Source organism: Galendromus occidentalis, unplaced genomic scaffold (assembly GCF_000255335.2).
Source record: "Galendromus occidentalis unplaced genomic scaffold, Mocc_1.1 scf7180000077348, whole genome shotgun sequence".
Classification (NCBI taxonomy): Eukaryota; Metazoa; Arthropoda; class Arachnida; order Mesostigmata; family Phytoseiidae; genus Galendromus; species Galendromus occidentalis.
Genome location: NW_003805336.1, coordinates 148,064 through 167,199, shown reverse-complemented (window position 1 = coordinate 167,199; position 19,136 = coordinate 148,064). Strand labels below are relative to the sequence as shown.

At 51.4% G+C, this 19,136-nt stretch overlaps 1 protein-coding gene across 1 annotated transcript in view; it reads right to left on the bottom strand.

Moving 5' to 3' along the window:
• The window catches only part of nab (NGFI-A-binding protein homolog), a 32,011-nt gene extending 19,391 nt beyond the window's left edge, over positions 1 to 12,620 (bottom strand). Inside the window, exons 1-3 of the mRNA XM_029111135.1 lie at positions 12,486 to 12,620; positions 10,037 to 10,580; positions 522 to 623 (exon numbers count right to left, since the gene is read on the bottom strand). Coding sequence (XP_028966968.1) covers positions 522 to 623; positions 10,037 to 10,580; positions 12,486 to 12,620 — 781 coding nt within the window. The remainder of the gene's footprint in view (positions 1 to 521; positions 624 to 10,036; positions 10,581 to 12,485) is intronic.
• Between the last annotated feature and the right edge of the window lie 6,516 nt (positions 12,621 to 19,136).

Genomic DNA, 19,136 nt, shown 5'->3' with positions numbered 1-19,136 from the left:
TTCGATTGAATGACGATTCCGAGAATCGAGGGGCTCGAGTCGCGAGGGATCTTCATGAAGCTCCCAGTGCCGTTAAAGCCTACGATAAGCGTCAAAACCCATGAATCGATACGTCGGATTTATCTTGAGCGAATTATCAGAGGGAATACTCCGCATAATTGAATCCCCGAAGCAAAAAACAGCCATGGGCGAGGAATTCTATGGAATCCAAGAAAGAGCAGGGTTTCACTTGTCGTAACCTTTTTACGACCCCAGAGTCATAAAATCGTTTGCACTAGATTAGCGAAATTCAATAGGCGTTCGATGTCCACCGATACAATGCAGAAGCTCAAGCACGAAAGTTCACACAAGGGTCATAAAGTGGGTGGCCCTCTCAATTTTCATCGGTTGCTTTGCATGTCGCACTGAGAGGCGTCTCGTAGTGGCAGAAGGATTTTCCCGGATCAGAAACCCTCGTGGCGTCGATGACGAGTCCAGTCAGCTGGACTCTCCAGACTTATAAGAATTTCGGGTTGACTTACCTTGGCATATGAAGGTGTCAAAGTACGCAAGAAGATTTGCCCGTTGAAGAACCCTGTACAGCTGCAGCTCGGATTCATTCGATGGCTGAGACGTCATCGCGACTGGAACGAGGAAAATTCGATTTTAAAATAAGTCGATCAGATTTAGACCGATCCGGAATCAGGTTCCAACATCACCACCCTCTGGATGGTTTGTTTTCGACTTGAAGCAGCTCCCCCGTTCGGGATGGATCTCGTATCTGCTCAAAGTTGACAGGATGCGTCTGCTTTCATCTGATAGCTCTTCACCTCATCGATGTACTTCATCGAATTACGAAACGTCCCGAAGCTATAAAGGGACCGATTGATGCTTGCAGCTCTGCCCACGCTAAATCCAACGTCGCGGTCTATTTTTGTTTGTGCAAAGGAAGCACGGTCTCTAGTCTGCTCTACTGCACGCGGTTTCCCAACACGTGTTCCAGTAGACGACACGTGCGTCATACCAGCCAATCACGTAATTCGGGCCGGTCGGGAGGGTGAAAACGGAGCGATCCAAAGTCTCTGATTCCTCGCAACTCGCTTGCGAGTTCGCCGATGTGCGAAACGGTTTTGCGTTTCCTCGTCTCACACATTCATACCTGGAGAAGGGGAAGACGGCGCTGGAGAAGCACACCCAGTTGAACTCTCGACAACCAACTCTTTCGAAGCGAAATTTCGAGATTTATGCGTCGGCGTAGTTGGAGAAGCGCAACGACTTGTATCACTGTTCCCGAAACCGTTCACGACAGCTCTATCGGCCGACCGTTCTTTCTTGCATACTAGAGACAGCGCAGATCCCGATGCTGCTGAGGTGACAGTCATCGAAGGCACCAGAGCCAGAGGAGCTACTGTCCTCAACTTCATCATCACATTTATTCTGCACGATGTTGGCGACGTTCACCAACAGTCCGGTCGAGTTTCCGGCGGCAGTCAGCTGACCACTACTATCGACCGACCACTACGATCGACCGACCACTACGATCGACCGACCACTGAATCCATCCGAAAGCTCCAATCCGTAACAACTCGATGAGGGAAGAACATTCGCGGAGGACCCTCCGCAAAACTCGAGATCGCCCCGCAGGACTTTCCCCAAAGGATCTCCCGCGGGAGTTCTCCGCAGAGGAAGCGTCCCGGAACTTCGAGGATGTGCAAGCCGGTTTTGTCGAGTTTTGACGAATCGACGTTCCACGTAGCAGTCACTTCAGCAACAAAGTCCCAACATGACAGTTCAGCACGACAACTCCGACAACCACATGGCAATGGTCAGTGAAGAGAGTGCGCACCGTGTGTTCTCCTCACCGACTGGTGGCTCGGAGTGTTGTGAGCGAAGCTCGGAGCCAGCGCTTGAAACAGCGGCAACTCTTTCGCTGCCAGTCAGCCTGCCTGCCCGCCAGCCTGGTTTGCTCGCCGAGCAGCGAGGCTCCTCTCTCAAAAACTCCGAAAGGAGAAGGGTGTTCGAGTACGCGATGCTTTTTGCCTTGTGCATGCCCGCCCGCCCGTCCGTCGGTTTGCCGGTCCGACCGCTTGCCCGCCCGCCCGCTTGCCAGCCGGGCTGCCCGGAATCCCGAAGAGCAGCGTCTCGCCACGCTTCCCGCACGGCAAGGAATCGGGTGAGGGACGGGGAGAGGGAATGCACGGAAAAACACCCAGCGTACCTCCTCATAAAACCGAGCGGGATCCACGGCTGGAGATCCTTCGGCGGAAGGGAGAATTCTCCAAAGATGCGCCGCTCGAATAATATTTGGGTTTCCGCATAGAGCGCGGAGGACCACGATATCATAATCGTCTTATGGATCCATCATGGAGGCTGTCCTCGTCTCGTCCATCTGCTCATCGTTGACTACCTGCCTATCAGTAGTGAGCACGCTTGGGAGTCTTTCGAGGAGAATCCGGAAAAAAAAGTTCATTAACACATTGTTTATTATTTACTCGCGAATACGAAAGGCATGTTTGTTGCAACCGACCGAGCGAGCGGATGGAATGAAGTCGACCTCATACAAAAGAATCCCCGCATCGACAGTACACAAGAAGAGATTTCAAAGGGTTGCAACATCGCGGCCTCCTCGCGATGAGTCCGTCCGATGCTTGGAGATTTATGAACGCCAAATGACAATTGAGGAACAAAGAACCCGGAAAAATCATCAATCGCTCTGGACACTCTTCAACATTTCATAAACTGCCATCAATAAGCGCCCAACGGAGTCTTGACTCGAGCCCTGACATTGGATGTGGATTCGTCCACATCGCGGGATAAGATTTCTGAATTTCTCCTTTCAATGGTCGTGATAGTACCGTGGCTCCGTAACAACATCGTGATCGAGGTATCAAGGTACACAGACTGTACCGAGGAGTTTCTTTCGAGAGAACACTCGGGCTATCGGGATTCCCTCCAAGTTCTCCAATTTGTCAAGACAGGCGAACGATTTTCTCACAAGATTAAACAAGTCCGTCATATATGTGTGCAGGATCCATACGCTGCCTCAAAACTTTTTAGGAAGATTTTCGGGAACGATCCCAAGGGCGCGAAGTATCATGATGAAGGGGACGAGAGCAATGAGGATGAGAACACAAACTCGATTTAGAATTAGCTGCGCGAGAGAAACTACGCCCGCTTGGAATTTCGCACACACCACAGCCAGAGTCAGAGTCATCTTTCGTCACAGACTTACGGGCTGCCGACTAGAACCCAGGTGCCTCGTTCGTACGGCGGCAACAATTAAAACAATCTGTTGCTTTCGGGCTAGCCCGCCTCAACGCCTTTCTTGCCTGCTCGCCCGTCCCTTGCCCGCTTTCTTGCTTGTTCGGCTAGTTGTTCATTGATCAGACGCTTCGAAATGCGAGGAGCCTCGAAGACGTTTCTTTTTGTCGATCTCCGATCTCTTTTTTTTTCAATGATGGTCGACCAGCCGCGCGACTTTGAAACTTTATTAGTGAACTTGATTTATGACGGAGACGACGAGTTCTTGCTCGATGACGAATGATGTTTAAGCTTCGTCGTCTTGGCCCGCATCGTGATCGCAACAATCTTCATCGCAACGAGCGACGAGCGGCGACCATGCATATGGCCGACAATCAGCGCTGCGAATAAAAAAGTCTTGGCCCTGACCAACGAGAAAACACGAATATTCGGCTGGATTTCCGAGCTTTAATCTCCATGCGTTTTCGATTCTTCTATTTCAACTCGAACACCGCTCAAATAGCCGAGTATCGCGTTTGTGCAACGGTCGTGGGTGGCGGCAGAGTTGTGGCTCTGCGACAATGAAAGTGGGGTGGGGGAGTAGGAGACCGAGTCCAGTGGTAATTCAGAGGAATTTAATTTTTTTCCTCTGCTGGCTCTTCCGATTCACTCGTTCATGCTACACCCACAACAAGATAGATGTCCAACTCGGACATACACACGCACACACACAGCCAATTCGATGAGGTCCATCTGGCCGCTTTTTAAGAGGCCATTATCGGCCATTAATGAGTTTTGTAAGTCGAAGTGAGCTGATGTTGCGGCCGGGTGGAGCGGCCGCTGCGGACTGTGCCGACTGAGCGAGCGAGCCGTTAGAAAACCTCTTTTGAAGGGTTCGCCTTGGATCCTCGGCGGAGACGGACAGAGGAGATTAAGCGCGGTGCGAGTTTTTTATACGACGGCTCGCCGACTAAGTTAGATAAGATTAAGTTTGGATCAAGTGAAGCATTCGAGATCAGACCAGCTAAGAAACAGCTGACGACTTGGACTACGTGTCTCTCGGCCCCCTATCAACTCGTTCGGCTCGTCGAGTCTTCTCCTGACGACTAGAAGGTTGCTTTGATTTCTGAACTCGACTCGACCGAACAAGAATTATCCCCGCGATCCTCCGAGTGACTCCCCTTAGGCCCATGGCCAACCATCGGAAGAACTCACTCGTCCCTCTCATTGTCAGCCGATTGCACGGATTGTCCGGATTTCTATAAGGTCGAGACCCGAACTCGCCAATTCAGGATAAATAAGGAGTTGAGAAAAAATTCGCGATAGTTTCTCCGTGTTTCCAATGGCTTCAGTCCTCATCATTCGGATCCAGAACTCAAAGAGGGAGCACGAGGGTACCCATATGATTCCTCCACGCGGTCCGAATAATGGTCTCTCAGTTTCAGCCACCCTCATCTACACCCTATCTCGGTCTCCCCCTCAAGGCTCGCCATCTCAACTGGTGAGCGTAGAGGGGCCTGTGTCTTGGTCTAAACAAGTTTCTCGATTCGAGTCCGTGCGCGTTTTTATCCAGCACGTCTTCGAGGTGGATTTTTTTTGCTTAGTCGGGGGCCCATGTTGCGCTCTTCAAGATGCAGTATATGAAAGTTAAGCGCACTTTAGAAACTCATTCCTCATTCGCCCGGGACACACGATCGCCTTCGAGCGTTCGATGAAGTTCCCGCGATGAGTTCATTGATGGCTGCTGATTACTGAGGGAGTATGATGTCATCTCTCTCTTGTTTCCCTCGGAACCATGGTCAAAAACATTTTTCAGAACGATTTCGATTCACAGGAAGCGTGAGCATGTTCATGTTCCCCTGAGCCGACACTTTGGGAGAAATCCGCGTGGCCAAGTGCGATGATCGAGGGTTTGAAGCAAAAAATTAAACCAAATCTCTTTTAGTCACGTCGCGCTCAACGCGTTCCTCTTCTGGTTAACGACACGATGTGCCGCATCGGCACTTTTGGCCCCAAGAAACTATTCCTACGCTGTAACAACAATCAAAGAAGCATCAAGAACCTGTTAGTGAACCGGACGATTTTGGAAAGTCACCGAAGAATCTAACGCTCTGATTCGAGGCTACGGTCGAGCGATTCTCGATTCGCGAAGCTCAGTTTTCGACTCGCAAAAATTGGGGCTTAGGTTTGAACAAACAACAGGTTGACGAGTTCACGACGACCAGAAGACGAATGGCTACATGTGCTCAACACAGTGTTGTGATGGAACCGATTCTCAGCTGAAGATAGATCACTTCGGAGAATCGCTGCCATAGCTTAACCTCGACTGACATGCCCAGGGTCGAGTGAGCGAGCAGGAGTTAAACGAACAACATTTTTTCTCGAGCTGAACGTCGATTTCGACAAGCTGTTCGAATCAAGCGTGTCATTGCACCGATTTGTAACTCCGCCTCGATTCTTGGTATTGCGTGATTTCGCCATGACAGAAAGGAAGTACGGCCAAGATAGAATCATCATCGTCCGAAACAAGACACAAGTCTGAACGGGAGAGCAAGAAGTCCGGTACCGGTGATGAAGAAAAAAGAAGCGAACGTAGCGATATTCATCTCAGATGGGATTAAAATCAGTGTCAAGACAACGATAACCGTCAGACTGGCCGAGATTAGAGACAGCGGGGTGCGGTGGAAGAAGTTCAAGTCGACGAGCTGATTAGGCCGATCGCGCGGACGATTGTGTGAAGATTTTAATTTACGAGCAGGGAACGGACGAAGAGTGCGTATTACCATAAGGTGACAATTTTTATGGCCAGATGCCATAAGGCAAATAGTATGTAGTACTACATCGCTGTATTGAGCAGCCACGCAGGAGTCATCTCACTGGTCATCAGGATGGGTTCTCTGCAGAATTAATCAGAGCCGGCCTGCCATCCAACGAGCACAAGTCTGACCGACCGAGCGATGGACTCCCCCGTGAGATCCAGAGGAGGGACACGACCGGCAGGACGAGTGAAGGAGGACAAAAAAACTAAAGTGCTCAAAATGGCTTGGCGCAATCATTGTAGAGATTCGAAGGTACTGACAGGGTTCTCAGACAGGACTTCCGGAGCAACAGGGCTGGTCTGCGGGCTGGCCACCCGACTGGACAAAAGGCGAGTTGCCGTTTTTTTTCCTCTTCTCTCCGTTCACTTCATTTCCATGGATCCTCTCCTCACAGGCAAGCAAGTAAGCATGCGGGCGAGCGCGCCTTCCGTTTGACCAAGGCCTCAGGGAACAACCTCCTCAGTGATAGGAGGATGGAGTTTTCGAAGATGCAAAAAGGTTTTTCTCGAGCTCGCTGGTTAACTTTATCGTTTTTATGATTCAAAACGGCCGGGCTTGGACACCCTGTCAAGAGCAGCTATCTGCTTCTGCCGCTGCGGTGACTCGAGAGTGACATTTCGCGATATGAAGAGAGACGAGAAAGTGATCGCAAGGGTTCGAGCGCAACGTCGGCACAGACCACCGATGGCTGCAGCTAGAATCTTCGGGGAGCATCCACACGATATACATTTATAAGGGTTGACGATAAAAACTCGAGCGGGCAGGTGCCGTCCGCGCAAAACGAGAGGCCAATTTGAACCAGTTGATGTAAAAAAAGAGTGAGTCCGCGGCCTCCTTGATCCGACTGACTGCGCCAGCAGCGTCTTGCAAGGTGCTGCTCGCCGAGACATCCGAAACGACGCAGCCGATCGGCATTCGAATTTTTGCCTCGTCATCTATTAAGGATACGCCAATGACCTCATCAAACCTTATTTTCGGGATCATCGCGACATCCTTGTGAGTATGAACCGATGTCCGAGAACTCACTGTCACGCCAAAATTGCAACAGATCCACTCTCCCTGTCTTGGCGTCAATTCAGAGGAACACGGTGAGTTGAGATTTTAAGTTTCCAAAAACCGAAACCGAAGGAGTTTCAGTGCTCTCAGGCATCTGCTTGGAGCTTATACGGAGGGGCGATTTTTGTTTTATTGGGATAAAGGCAACAGATGATTAGCCGGGTGGATAGAGGCTTGCCTGCTGGCAGACAGCCTGCGTGGTCGGCCGGTCATCTGAGCGGCAGCCACCGCAGCGAAGGAGAAGATCTTTTGATGCCTTCCCCCACTTAAAGAAAGAAGGCTCTTGGGCTGAATGTCTTCGTGATGCTGCTGTTTTTTGCTCCGTTTAAAATGCCTTCTTGTGAAGAGCTTATCTGTGGTGGTGGGATGCCCGCTCGCTCGCTTTCCTCAAGTCTCGAATAACATTAATTCCCTTAAAAAAATATTCATCCCCGTATCATTGCAGGCCAAGCGAGCTCGCGCCCCCATACGGCCATCTGCCCGAGCTTCTGCCGAGTGACCCGTTGAAGTCCATCTCGCAGGTGTGAGATGGGAGTCGAGACCCTTAGGATGGGAATCGATCCCTGTCCGTTCAGTCCTGAGACTTACTCGACACCAATCCTTGTGCAGATATATGTACAGTCCATCGAGTATGAATCGCTACCTTCGAAAACTTTGCGTAGCAGAGAAATGATCATGCGGCCGTTGAGCAAATAGAAAGAGAGCCCAAGGGCGGATCCGAGAGCAAAATATATCGATTGCCACGGGGCACGGGGTGTTCAGAAATTCCTGTCTTATTGACGCGGCGAAGCTTCGAGGAGTGGAGGACGAACTTTGCGAGATCGAGGCTCGAAACTTACGGACGTCACAGACCTAGACGACCCGTGCTCCCGTCAGACTTTTGATTCGCAGCTTATTCTACATAATTTTCGGAAATTCCTCCGCCTGCTCCCTGTGTCGGAGCTCCTCAGCCTTCATTTGAGGGTGCCTTCAGCGGCATGAGCGCACGCTCAAACTCTCTGATCGACCCACGCCCATGGCTGATCCCCTCACCGCTTTTCGGTAGCACCCTTGATATCCTCAGATTCTGGAATCTCGTGAGACTTGTCACTTTGGGAGATGCCCGTTTCACATTTTCCGAGCACCCTGCACTTCGAGGAGCGAGCGGACTGCGTACCGAGCAAGAGAGTAGGTTCTGAGCGAACGATGATCGGGCTATTTTTTAAATCGGGTTCTGTTGCTCTACCCACCGGCATCTTCCGGCAAGCAAAAGCCCGCTGCCTATGCCACCGGCGCTGCTCGCTCGTAGAGTGAGAGGAACAAAAATGTCAATATTCATTTTCAGCTTCGATCTATCTATCCACCTAGGCAAGGACTCTTAGTCCGTTCGGTCGGCTGAAAGTTGCCCGTCCACTCGCTCGCTCTAGCTGCAGAAGATCGAGGAATGCGCATAAAAAACTGCAGCAAACCCGCCAGCCACCGCTTTCTCGTGCAGTTCGCTCGTTTGGGCTCTGGCTCGTTCACTTGCTCGCTGAGCGCGATCGTGAACCTCTTCGTCCAGAATCGGGAAAATGGGGGCACCGTCAATTTACCATAGTTTTGCGGAGCGCCCCTCGACCCACGTGACGCGCGACCAGGTCGATTTTTTTTACAGAGAAACCTCGGGATTTAGCCTCTCATCGAAATTGGCTGGTCAGCGCGCTTCGCGCCCTGGAGAAAGAGGGTGCAGCGAAAGCCCTCGCCGTGAAGCGCTTCCTCGACGAGACAGAGGAGCTCCGGGACTTGGTGCGGAAAACGAGCACCAGGCCGAGAAGCTGTTTGTTTTAGGAGCTCATTGGAGGAAGAATAAATCTTTTTGGGTTACCACCGTCGCCAGTGGACTGAGCACAAAAAACTAAAGCGATGACAAGTCGTTGTTGGGGAGCAGCACTTCGAGGGGAGCGAGCACGCGAGGGGCTGCTGCCAATTTGCAATGGACGAACGTGATGGCTGGCCGGACGCTTGGTCGCGCTGACCTCGGAGGCAGCGCGCTCAGAGATGGGAAGTGGTCTCATAAATGCAATTACTACAATGTGCATGTCTGCCCGCTCGCCTGCCTGCCTTATTTCTCCACCTGTGATATGGATGCATTTGCCTTGGGGCTTAGAGCAGTTTGCATCCACATGCATCACTCTGACATCTGAGCCCAGAGATCATTATCCAAACAACGACACCGCTTGCGCGAAGATCACAGGGTTCGACCGTCTCTGTGCGACATCGGACCAAGAATTCCCCCGCTCTCTTCTATCGGCCATCTGGCAGCGTCTGGAAACTTCTCGGCTAAACTCCGTCAATCGAAGTTTCTCCAGCGAAATCAGATTCGCGGTTTCGGATGGGCTCCATTGACGTGAGATTGAGAGCGAGCGACGCTTGGGAGACCGCAAACACCGCGACTAAAAAACAAATTCGAGCCCGGGGTGAATCCGCGATGCAGGGGAAGGAAAGAGCGAGAACGATAGGGAGGAACGATGGAAAAATACAATTACTTGATTGCAGAGATTCGTTAAGAGGAAGGCACTCGTTGCCGACCCCAATTCTGATGTATGAACAGAGAGAATGAATGACTAAGTGACTGACTGGGAGTGGACAAAGAGCAGGGCATCATGCTATTCGCTTTTCCTTCCGCGCCGAGCTTCATTTTCAGAGGCGCCCCGACGCGACGTGTCTACATGGACTCTCTCTCACGTTTCCTCGTCTCTCTGGAAGAACCTCCAAGAGGACCGGTCCTAGGATGCAGCTTCAGAGAAGCTAATTCTTCGGATCGAATTTTCCTCTGACTGAGGTGGGAACGATGCTCTTGATTTACAATCATTGAACCCGTGTCCTGCTCTCCCCCATCTGTATGGCCCTGCTTCGTTGTCGCTCCTGAAGGCGACGACGGAGATTTTCGCTGAAAACTGATCATGCGAATTGTAGACACTCACTTGTTCCGTTGGCGTTCCTCGATAGAACTCTGCTTGGGTTCTGTTGACTCAACGCCTGAGGTGGACCGCCCTGCGATGAGGTATGGGGACTCTGTCGGCTCGGGCCCCCTTGAGAAGAAGGAGTTCCGGCCGACGACGTGCCGCCACCCTGTCGCTCTACACCGAATCCGCTATTGACTGCTTGTTGTTGTTGTTGCTGCTGTTGTTGTTGCTGTTGTTGTTGCTGCTGCTGCTGTTGTTGTTGTTGGTGATGGCTTCCTGCGGGAGGAGTGTGCCTGTTCTGTTGGCCGGGAGAGGCCGCGACTGACTGCCCCTGGTGCGGGTGCGGGACAATGTTTGGAGGAGCTAAACTCGGTGACACTTCGCCTTGGTGTGGAGAAGGCGAAGCCTGAGGAGGCTGCGTTAGAGGCAGATTCGGTACCGGTGGCAACGCGGGTACCAGCTGAGGCACCAGCGGCGGCACCAGGGGCACCTGTACTTGACTGCAATGGTTTAGGTACTCCCGCACCTGTTGCTCCATGGACATGTCACACAACGCGCGTACCTGGAATATTGATCGAATCCACGTGAGCACAGCTTTCTCTGAAGCTCAGAGTCAATCTTGGAATCTGAGGAGTCTCCGATCTTGGACTAGCTCATTGGGAGTTTCGATTGAGGATCAGGAAGAAAAACTATAACCCATACACCGAAATGATGATGGAGCTCCATTATTACTTATTACTCCGTTATTCGGGCATCATGCATTTATGCATTTGTGTATTCGAAACGGTACATTATTCATGTACCGGATCGAATACATTTAGTATCTCGAAAACAGATTTATTTTTGAATCGGGGAAATTATGGATTGAACACTCGACAGAGCGTCTGCCATCATAGGAGCCTACGTTAGTATTTCTCTTGAATAGAGCTCTGCATATCAGGCTTTTCTGGCAGAGCAACATTGGAGGACCTGTTTGACTTGATGCTGCTAGCGAATCATTCACTGTTACCGGTGGCGCCCTCTCTTGATTAGGAGAGAGCTCTCCAACGGGATCGCTTCATATGATTGACTCCCACCCCGAGGAGGGCGCTTTCGAACGAAGGACATGATACCCCTTAAGGTACGAGAATGAAATTATGAGCGTTTGAAATACCAAAACGCGCTGAGATATTCCTTGGAGTCATTTCGAAGTGACCCTCAGCGCGGTAATGGAGTCCTTAAAGCGTTCATAGAGCAGCTGTAGCACCGCGACTCGGTATACGAACTAACTGTAAAGTCGGAACACTCCAATGGGAATATTCGAGTTCCGTTTCTTTTGATCCATATCGAGAAGGGATTTTTTAGAGCAGAATAAGTAAGAATACGCTTCCTCCTAGCCGGAAGGAATGCAACTTTTCATTCATTTACGAGCCGACCTACAAATCCAGTCACGCAAGTCTCCGGCCTTCCCACCATGGGCCTTCGGTATATGATCATTGTGTGGGATAACATGGAGGTCCCTTGTGTTGCAGATCGAGTGTCAGACTGAATTGAGGCTCGATCACGTTCTTCCGATTGAGCACCTCTCTCTTCGTTTTCGTTCTCTTCCCCGGTCTATTTCGTCAGAAGTGTTGCGTCTGTCAGAATCGTGAGAGACCACAAACTTTCCTACGAAAAAGTTGATGGGATAAATTATCCAGCGAGAGAAAAAGCTACATTTCAGGCTTAGTCGAAACTTCTCCGGGATGTCTAACCCACATTCGAAGAGACGGTCTTAAATTCTGCAGAAATCCTCATCTAATAAAGTCGGTGACAACATTCCCTAACTAAGCGATGATATTAAACCATGGCTTTGGCTCCGGGTCTTCGATGCTAGACCGTAGCCAATTTCCCCGGCCGGTCGGTCTTCCGCTCGCAAACTTCAGACGAGCGAGCAAACTCTATCGCCTTCAGAAGAATTTATCGACTTCATTCTCGCGCGCGGCGAAGCTCTCACGCCTGCACATCGTATCGTCTTATAAAACCTCGTTTATGACTCGAGGCACCATCTTAGATTTATGCCCGGGGACCCGTGGCGCCCCCTGGAGGTTTCGATCCGAAGCGAATGTTGAGTGAGTTACGCGACCCTCCGGCGATGGCGCTGCGGCCGACCGAGTTGAGAAATTCAAACTTGTTGAGAATCTCCGTTGTGCGGGGAACATGAGTCTTATGCGAGACCACCGTGACCAGAGCTCGTGACTTCCCGAGTTGACGGTCTGGGGTCCTCATTAGTCCAACGCTGGACCAGGAGATGTCCCAAACTCCAGTCTCGCCATCGGGGAGGATCACACGAAACCGCTGCGCGGGCTCGAGGAAAGTAGACAGTCAGTCGAACTTGATCTTCCTTGAGCGACTTGGGGGAGGATTTTAAGTCGCGCCCCAATGAGGACTAGGAAAATTTCTATTGGAGCTCGATGACATCCCTCATGCAGTTCGTGATGTGCTTTACCTGCTCAGCGAGTACATTGGCGTTGACTCGCTCGAAATCCCTCTCGACTTTTGCAGGTGTCACATTCCCTAGGTAGGCGGCGTATTTTTGAGCCACGGAGGCGAGGTCAGGGAACGCACAATTGTTGACATGCATTTTCTCCTGCACCGTGAGCGCTCGCGGAATTCTCCAGCGATTTCTCGTCGATCAAAAAAAATCCCCTTCAAATGGAGGCTCCTCACGTAACGGATCACGAGATTAACATTTCGGATCTTCACCAACAGCTGATGACAATTGCACAGAACACCGTTACATCAGCTTCTGAGAGGCACTGCTATTGCACGGAACTCCCGGCGCGGGAGGCGCGGGCGGATGCACCGATGGTCTTGACTGTTTTGCTGTTGTGAGTGGCCTGGCAGCCGGCAAGTGTTGATCATTCTCTTCCTCTCTCGTGCAATGGAAGCAAGCAAGAAAGGGACAGGAGAAAGGAAGGAAGCATGGGTGGAAGGAAGGAGGTAAGGGAGGGCACAACCCTCGTCATCCTGTAGGAGGGGCCGTCGAGCCAGGGGGCACCACCTCCGCTCAGGAGCAGACGCTCCAGGAGCAGAAGGCTTGCCAGTCAGCTTGTTCTCCTGCTTGCCTCCTGGCTTGAAGGGTGTACGGGGCTCTCTGAGTCGTCGCCGTGGTCGGCCTGTGGTGGAGTCCTTGGGCAGGCGTACAAAAAGTTGTTGAGCCTTTTTTTGCTTCTACTAGCAAGAAAGCGAGGCGGAGCTTTTGGAGGCGGTCTCTCGATGCGGAGGTGGACTTGTTGAATCGATTAAGCTCAAAGCGGATCGATGGCCGCCGAAGTCATCCATCGAGAATCGGAACGCTTGACCAATCACGAACTCAGTCATTTCCCATCGGTCCGGACATCCCGCTCTCCACATAATCTCCATTAGAGAAACAGAGATCTTGGAAGAATCGCCGAGGCAATGGAAATTCCTCTATTTTGAAACGTTGCGATAATTCGGAGTCGAAATAATGGAAGGAGCTCCCAGTAAAATCATCCGGAATTCAGACCGTAATACCGGAATCCGGAATGCAGGAATGTCGAACCGCATACGGATTGCGTGAGCTTTATGCGTAATTTTCGAGACTGAAGGAAGTTCTGTCTTCAGCATTGATTGCTCTGTCCCTTCGATCTTGCAGCCGACAACGGATTCCTTCGGACCTCGACAGATTTTCATTCATCCGTGTCATAAGATAAAGATAATCATAGAGTTGATATTGAAAGGAGACAGCTGAGGACTCGGAGACTGTCTCCCCGCGTCGGTCTATCTGCTCGACGGAGCTGTCGAAGGCTCCCGCACTCCGGAGGCTTTCAGAGCTATGTTGTTTTCTCTCTGGCACGCATAAATATCTACTTAGCTTCAGGATAAGGTTAGGCGGCTGCGAGCTTGGTTCTCATCCTCGTGTAGGCGCTTATACGACGAGAAGTGGAACGAACGGGCTGGATATGGAGATGCGCTCTCGGGCTCATCTGCATGAAGGAACCATTCTACCCAAGAAAGCAGCAGCGACCCACGTTGACGTGCCGCTTCGGCTATGCTACGAGCTAGCAAAAAATCCGCCCGTTCTCTTCCACCGAGATGCAGCCGTCATCATAACCAAGTAGGTGGATATACCAACTTTGAGATATCACCGTTCAGGCGGACGCAAGAGTGTGCTCAGACGGCAGATGGCGAATGAGATGACTGATAAGTTTGCATATCCTGCAAGTCTGAATATCCACAGAGGAAGAATGACTCCATGAAAGACTCGAATAAATCTCAGCCGACAGTTTCGTGAAAACCTCGCGGATGAACGTTCGCGAGTAAGTGCAGATGAATCCGTGGAAACTGGAATAATTCAGAAACAAAGCGCTGGAAATCTGGAGATTCGACGCTCCCTCAAACTCGACAAGTTCCGTTGATCTGTCTGACTAGACTCGTTGGTCTTCGCAGACTAAAGGGATCTCATGCCGATTCGAGGACACCTGAAGCGTTCGATCGACTGATCGAAACTCGGTGACTTGTCGCAGTCGTTCGAAGAGTCCGAGCCCTCAGACGGCTACCGAGCGTCGCATGAGCAAAGCTGAGGGCAACTCGGCGAAATTCACCGTACCCAACTACCGAGTACACTTCCGCGAGCAACCCTTCAGGGACCAGCGATCCCTTATGATAATCAGCTGGAAGTAACGCTTCAGACAGGAGAAAAAGAAAACGGAGACTCTCGGTGAAACATTTATCTGAGAGCCGACTTCGAAAGACAGAGTTCGAAGTTGCTCCTCAGATAAGCCGCGAAGTTTCGTCGAGCACAAAGAATATTCGCCGGCTCGCTCTGCGGAACGTCTAACCAAATTGATTAGGTGACTCGGCAAAGAGATAGCAGTATACACCAGCCCGCGAGACAGCGACTCAAGACCGTCTCCCGACGCGGTCTATCTCGATTCAGACTCTGCCTCCGAGAGGGTTCGAAGCCTCGAATTTGATTCCACCGCCGTCGTGGATACCACCGCTGCGTTCCCCATGCGTAATCAGGTTAACCTTTCAGCGGAGAAGAAGTTGTTTATTGGGGTGAGCTTGTGGTCTCAAGTCGGGAGGTAAAAGGTCAGTCGCCAATCGGCGAGCTCCAGATGTCGCAAGATACTCGATCGACATAATATGATACCATAATATGTCTCTTTATCCGTTTTCGATCGATACCTCTCCCTCTGGGACACCATCGATTCGACGGGAAAACGAACAAGACTGTTTTTCGGGATAACTGAACTACGTCGGTTAGCGCTTGAAGATGCTTGCCCTACCCTGCGGGAACGGACCCGGATATCACACTCTGCTCGCCACAACGATTTCCTCGTATTCTTGCTCTCAGTCTCGTACAAAGCGCTCATGAGTGTTGCTTGTCCGCTCGTTCTCCGGCTCGGCAGCCCGCCCTGGTTGGTTTCGGCCTCTAGAGGGGTAAAGTAGTCGGAAAGCCCGAACTAAGCGCACGCGTGGAATGGATCGTTGGGGAATGGAAAAAGCTCCTGACAAAAAGAGTTTCATCAATTATACACCAAGCTGCCGCCCCCACTCTTGCCGCCCCTCCCACCACGAGCGCAGCCACTGGAGTCACGGCTAATGTCAGCAGCTGCGTTGGTGCTAGTGGTAGAAGGGACCTGTTACCGACCGCCGAAGTACCGCAAACATTGAGTGCGTTATCCCCGACAGCACGGGAAGCGACTCAGTCAGTCAGTCATCGTTCCGACCAACAAACATTGCTCTGGCGCCGATTTCCACTCGCTCCGCGAAACGAGCTCCTGTGACAGAAATAAGCCGCGCAGGAACAGCGGGTGGGTTTCCACCAGAAATCTTAGAACTTCTTGAATTCCGGGTAAATAATCATTAGGTAATCGTCCGATGTGAGGAGTTCCTCAGCGGAATTTTGGTGGTATCGGGGTGCTCCCACAAGTAATCGCAATTTAAGCGCTTGCGTACCCCGCTCAGTATGGCTGTTTGACTGAGCGAATGTGGATGCGTGAGTGCGTGTCTTGGTGCATTGCCATGTCACAGCAGGGGCGGATCTGTGAGTGGCAGATGGAGTTGGCTGGTGCTAGCCGAGGTGGTTGTGTTTCCTCTTGTAAGTCAATTCCGTTTTCTCTCCAACAACGACGGCGGCGGCGGCGGCATTTCTTGTTTCCTCAACGCGGACCCCGTTTGTCGTCGTTGTTCTTGTCGTTGTTATTGTCGTCGTCATCATCATCGTCGAAGAGCGGACAAAAGGGGACTCTTTCCGTAATGGAAGCTACCCACTCGCTCGGTTGGTTGGTTGGTCGGTGCTTTATCAATCATGTACACGTCTCTCAGAGTTCTCTTGTGCGAGCTGCCAAAACGCGGCCAGCCACACAGGACTTTCTGTCAAGAAGGAACGAGGTCGCTTGCGGCGAAGTTAGCGATAAAGTTGCTGCTTTTTCTCCTTTTTGGCGTCCATCCTCAGACGGAGGAACTTTCGAAGGATTTCCCGAGAAAAAGACCACACCGCACCACAATCTGGTGTCGATCCCGTTTCGAACATCGCCATCGACTGAATCGACTCCACTCCGAACGACAATAATTACGGCATTCGAAGCGGCAGCTCTCGATCCATAGGAAACCGGGACCGCCGATTCCAGTTGCGGGGAAATTTCGAGTGTTCGGAAAAATGAGAGAATGAATAATCCGCGCGGTCCACCGAGAGCAGGGCCGTCTTTGTTTACGCTGATCCATTGAAGGGATCGACCAACCGATATGTGTGCTTGGGCAGATCATTAATCAGAATCACTTTGACGTTTCTGACCATCAAAATCCATCAATTCATTAACCCGCGGTTTAATCCCGCCGCCGCCGCCACCATCACCGCCACTACTACTACCACTGGCTTTAACCAGGAAAAACTTTTCTCGTCCCTTCTTCCTGACACGTCCCAAGCCCGAGTTCGTTCTCCTCGAGTCGCGGCGGACTTGAATTAGGAAATTGGCTTTCAGAGAATAACAACATTTAGGACACCCGCTGCTGCCGCCCTAAGCACCACTGCCGCAGCAACGATTCCAAATCGCTGCAAGAAAACCTGAAACGGCTCTATCTCGGTCTTCGAGACGTTCAATCGATCTGAGTGGAGCGCCTCAGACCATGAAGCCTGAAACTTTGGTCGTGCCGCCTCTCCTGAGCCCGATGTTCTTGCCGTTTCTACTCCCGCGATGTCGCCGTGGCTGAAGACGAGGATTCTCGCCGATTCATGAGAACCTGCAGGGTATCGGGCTCTCTTTCGGATAGATTGACGTACAACAGTCGCTCTGCGGTTCGAAACAAGCTCTTCATGGGAGCCACTACCATCGAGAAATATTATTTCTCCCGACGCGCAACGATGAAATAGTCCAGAGCTGTGGGTTTACGTTCACGCAGTCCTTTTTCAGGTAGTTTGTTTGATAGTTTGTTTCGGGCTGAGATAGTTCGCCTGATCGATAAATCGTCGAGAAGCGAGCTGAGAGAAAGACAACAGTAGCGGCACCGGCCGCAACAGTATTGTTTCCCACAGTACCTGTTTGAGCTCAAACACATGTTATCACATTTTATTTGAGCATGTGCCGTGGGAAGCGCTGCCGACCTTCATCACAGCTGACGCCAGAAATACAAGACGCCAGAAGAGAAGGCACAGCGTTCTCTGCTGGTACTGCCCGGGCTGTAAAAAACCGAATTCGGCTCCTTCGATCAATCTTCAGCAAAACTTTTTCGATGCCGCAGCTCCTGCTCGAATCCAGTCCGAGGAAATATCCAGTTCTGAGAGAGCTCCTACGGACTGTTATCGAATTCGATTGTGAGCGGCCCAGATCTTCGAGGTAGCTCGTTGGTCTCCGTCAATGGGAGCATCGAAAAGGAAGAAAATTATAGATTGTACGGCAAAGTAAAATTTGCCACACATCCGACGTTTTTTTTTGAGGAATTCCGTAATCCTCGGGGGAGCCCCCAACATCGCTCTCTTCGATTCCGATCTCTATAACGCCGTAAATCGGGGGAATAAGGACGCTTCGGCGGAACTCTGTAGTCGAAGTCGAGAATTCTCAGATTCTCCGTCTCGTTTTCGGGTCAAAGGCGCTCTGCGAGATCCTTGTCTTCTCGGTCGGTAGAGACCGCCTCAAGGCGAAAAAGGCCGAGAGCGACCGGAAAAGCAGAAGGCATGAAAAAGCAAGAGCCCCGTATGAGGAAAACGAGAAAAAGGAGAAGGAGAATATGTAGATGCTGCGGTGAATCCTTTCGGAGAAGAGACGCTCGTTGGAGAGCGCATGTTCACGGCCATAAAACTTGTATAAAAGAGCTGCTTTGCGAGAGGGTGGGCGCTGCTTTTGCCGACGAGTTTGGGAGGGAGGGGACTGGGGCGAATAGGGCGTCGGTGGTGGTGCCGGCGGTAGCGGCGGTGAGGGGTGTGAGGGCCGAGGAGGGACCTGCTTGCGAGGGCCCAAGCCAACCGGTCGGGGACGAAAAGGGAAAACAGTTCGGGGAGAATGGAAAGAAAGCGAACGGAGGGCGGAACGGCGTCGGTGCAGGCACACAAAAACTTTGCCAATTCGCTCTGACGAACGAGGATGGAGCGGTCGGGCTACGGAAACCGTCAGAGAAAAAGCCCGCGTTACCTTTTGCAGCACATCCAACAGCGAACTCGATGCGATAAACTGCTGGCAGCTCTACTTCCTCGATTTCCTCCTCGAAGCGTGGCCAAATTCGAATAAATCAGAGATTTATTCGAATTGAGATTTCTCAAATACCTAGCACTCGATTATTGGGCTACAGCGTATGTAAGCGGGCCAGCTAAGAGAGAGCCGAATCCGCCCGATTCATAGGTTCCCGATCCGTATGTATTCATATCGTTTACATGATTGAGACCGAGTACTACGACGGAAAATTATCGAGCCCTCAGGTCGACTTGCATTGGAGCGACCTCCTACTGGATACAATTATTATCCCCCCTCCTTATGAGCATCTTTCGGAGAATAAAACCAGTACCCGAACTTAGGACGTAGACGCGGGAAGCGGGAGCCAGTTTGTGATCGGGAGCTGCCGACCATCTCCGTTCCGTAGTGTCATCGAACGAACAAGATTCCTCCGTAGAAAGCGAGAAGGCTCTGGTACTGAGGAC